The following is a 2,181-nucleotide window of genomic DNA, read 5'->3' on the forward strand; positions in this document are numbered from 1 at the left end:
TAATCACCAAAAAATGCCTTCAATAGTGTCTGTTATACATATTTTAGACTGATGGACTTTTATGTATTGTGTTGTTTTGTTTGATGTAATGTTCACATCAGTTGTCTTTTATGCAGTGAAATGTTTATATTTATGTTTATATTTATTATCTTGTTTAGGTTACCTGCTGTTCTGTGTAACCGATAGTGATTCATTGTAATTTTTCTGTGTAGGCATGTTGATAAGGAGAACTTTTAAGAAAAAAGCTGTTACAGAGCAACATCATTATACATTTGAAGTCATGTTTGTTTCCACCTGATGAGGCAAAGTCCAGCATTCACTCTCCTTTTAGCTCAGCTTTTGGTCTCCACCAGCTCCTGAGGTAAATATTAGTCTATTTAGCTGCTAAATCTGCTGTATGCTGTGTGCTGCTGAGCTCATGGATGTGTTTAAAGACCTGGATACAGCATTGGGGGGAAAGCTGATAGTGAAACAAGTCATTTTATTGGGTTTTGGGCTTAAAAAATGTATCCACTGATTTACAGATGTCTCTTTTTTAATGAAAGTGAATGGCAAAACTACTTTTTGGCCTTACTTGCATCACTTGGCGGAGCAGGGTGGTATAATTCCACTGGCTCAACAGCCTGGCACTAGTCATAGGGGGGTTATTATGAAAACGGATCTGCCTGAAGACTTCTAGTTTGACTTTTGTTTTTATTTACTGTACAAAATGTTATGAGTTCAATCACTAACTCTTCGTTTCCTACCTGCAGACTCTTCACCTCCCAGACCCTCCGGCACAGTGGAGTCCTCCCCCGTCATCGCTAATGTGATCTCACTTGCTGATGCTTTGGCCAGGCGCTCCAGATCCTCTGAGAGCCATGCACAGTCTGGTACACACACACACACACACACACACACACACACGTGTGCCTATGCTGTAGAAAATGTATTAATTTTTGCCTTGAAAGATGTTTCATTTTGTTTCTCTGACTTCTCAAACTCTGTTGTGTCTTCACAGTTTCTGCCACAGAAATTCAAACAAAGGTTGTTGGACATGTAAGTTTATTCCAAGTTTTCCAAATAGTTGTACAAAACCAACTCCTGATCTTTAAATCGTTTTCATAATAACAAATTAATTCACTGAGACTGTAATGTCTAACGCTGTTTCCATGGACTCACTCTTGCCAGGATGTATTATTGCAGAAGGGACGGCCTGTCCCTGACTGTTTAGCTGTGAATACCTCTGCTGATAGGATTCATTCATTTTTTGAATGTTTTAAACTAAGATAAATTACAGAGCTTACAAAATGCACCTTTTAAGCATAAATTTTAATGAGATAAGATGTAACACATTTGTACCCCTTTTAATTTTTGGATTATCGTCATTGTTGTCTAAAGTTGTCATTCTTGTCCTCAGGCCAGTATTCAAACAGTCCCCATAGAGCTGAAGAACAAGTCCATGCTCTGCACACCGTTGGTCCACAACAAAGGAGTCTCCTGTACGACAAAGACGGTCGACTCAGAGGCTCAGACAGGTGAAAGTCACTCACAGTTTGTTTTTTTTAATTGTTTTATTGAGTCATGACAAGGTCCAAACAGATATTCCTCATAGGGCTTATTAGCCTGATCTCGCCAAGTCTTCTGTCAATCTCAGATACATCTGAAGACACCACAGCAGTGAATTCAAGTAAAAACTACAGAAGCCAAAAAGGACCAATAAAGTAAATATAAGTACAGATATGAATGTAGAAAAACTAATTTTAAAAATGGAAAAACAAACATTTTTAAATGCTAAATGTCAGTTTCAGTTTTTTATGTGACATTGACTCTCATAAAGATGCACCCTGTGCCCGTGTGTTTAGTTTTTTCCACGAGTTAACGACATGTCTTTAATAAAATATACAAATATATACTTGTATTTTATTTTCAGAATTAAGGGTTTTTAATGTTGTTTCTGTTTTCTGTTGTTGTGTGAAGACAACTGTGGACCCAGCATCCTGCCTATTCCAGTGCCGGTGTACGTCCCTCTGCCGATGAACATGTACAGCCAGTACACACCGACGCCTGTGGGCCTGCCCTTACCGGTACATAAAGCACTTTGATCACATACAAATATCAGGACTTAACACTGCAAGACAAATGCTCTCATTCTTTACATTTATGCATTTTCTTTGAGTTTTGTCCAAATTGAGTTTTGGA

At 38.2% G+C, this 2,181-nt stretch overlaps 1 protein-coding gene across 1 annotated transcript; it reads left to right on the plus strand.

The window, feature by feature from the left end:
- Nucleotides 1-752: 752 nt before the first annotated feature.
- On the plus strand, nt 753-2,066 carry LOC121940941 (zinc finger MYM-type protein 4-like; the record flags this gene model as incomplete). The annotated part of the gene is made up of 4 exons (XM_042483615.1): nt 753-872; nt 1,001-1,038; nt 1,400-1,517; nt 1,960-2,066. Coding segments are annotated over 4 exons (383 nt in total), but the record flags the coding sequence as incomplete, so codon positions are not given.
- Between the last annotated feature and the right edge of the window lie 115 nt (nt 2,067-2,181).

Source organism: Plectropomus leopardus, unplaced genomic scaffold (genome assembly GCF_008729295.1).
Source record: "Plectropomus leopardus isolate mb unplaced genomic scaffold, YSFRI_Pleo_2.0 unplaced_scaffold9949, whole genome shotgun sequence".
Lineage (NCBI taxonomy): Eukaryota > Metazoa > Chordata > Actinopteri > Perciformes > Serranidae > Plectropomus > Plectropomus leopardus.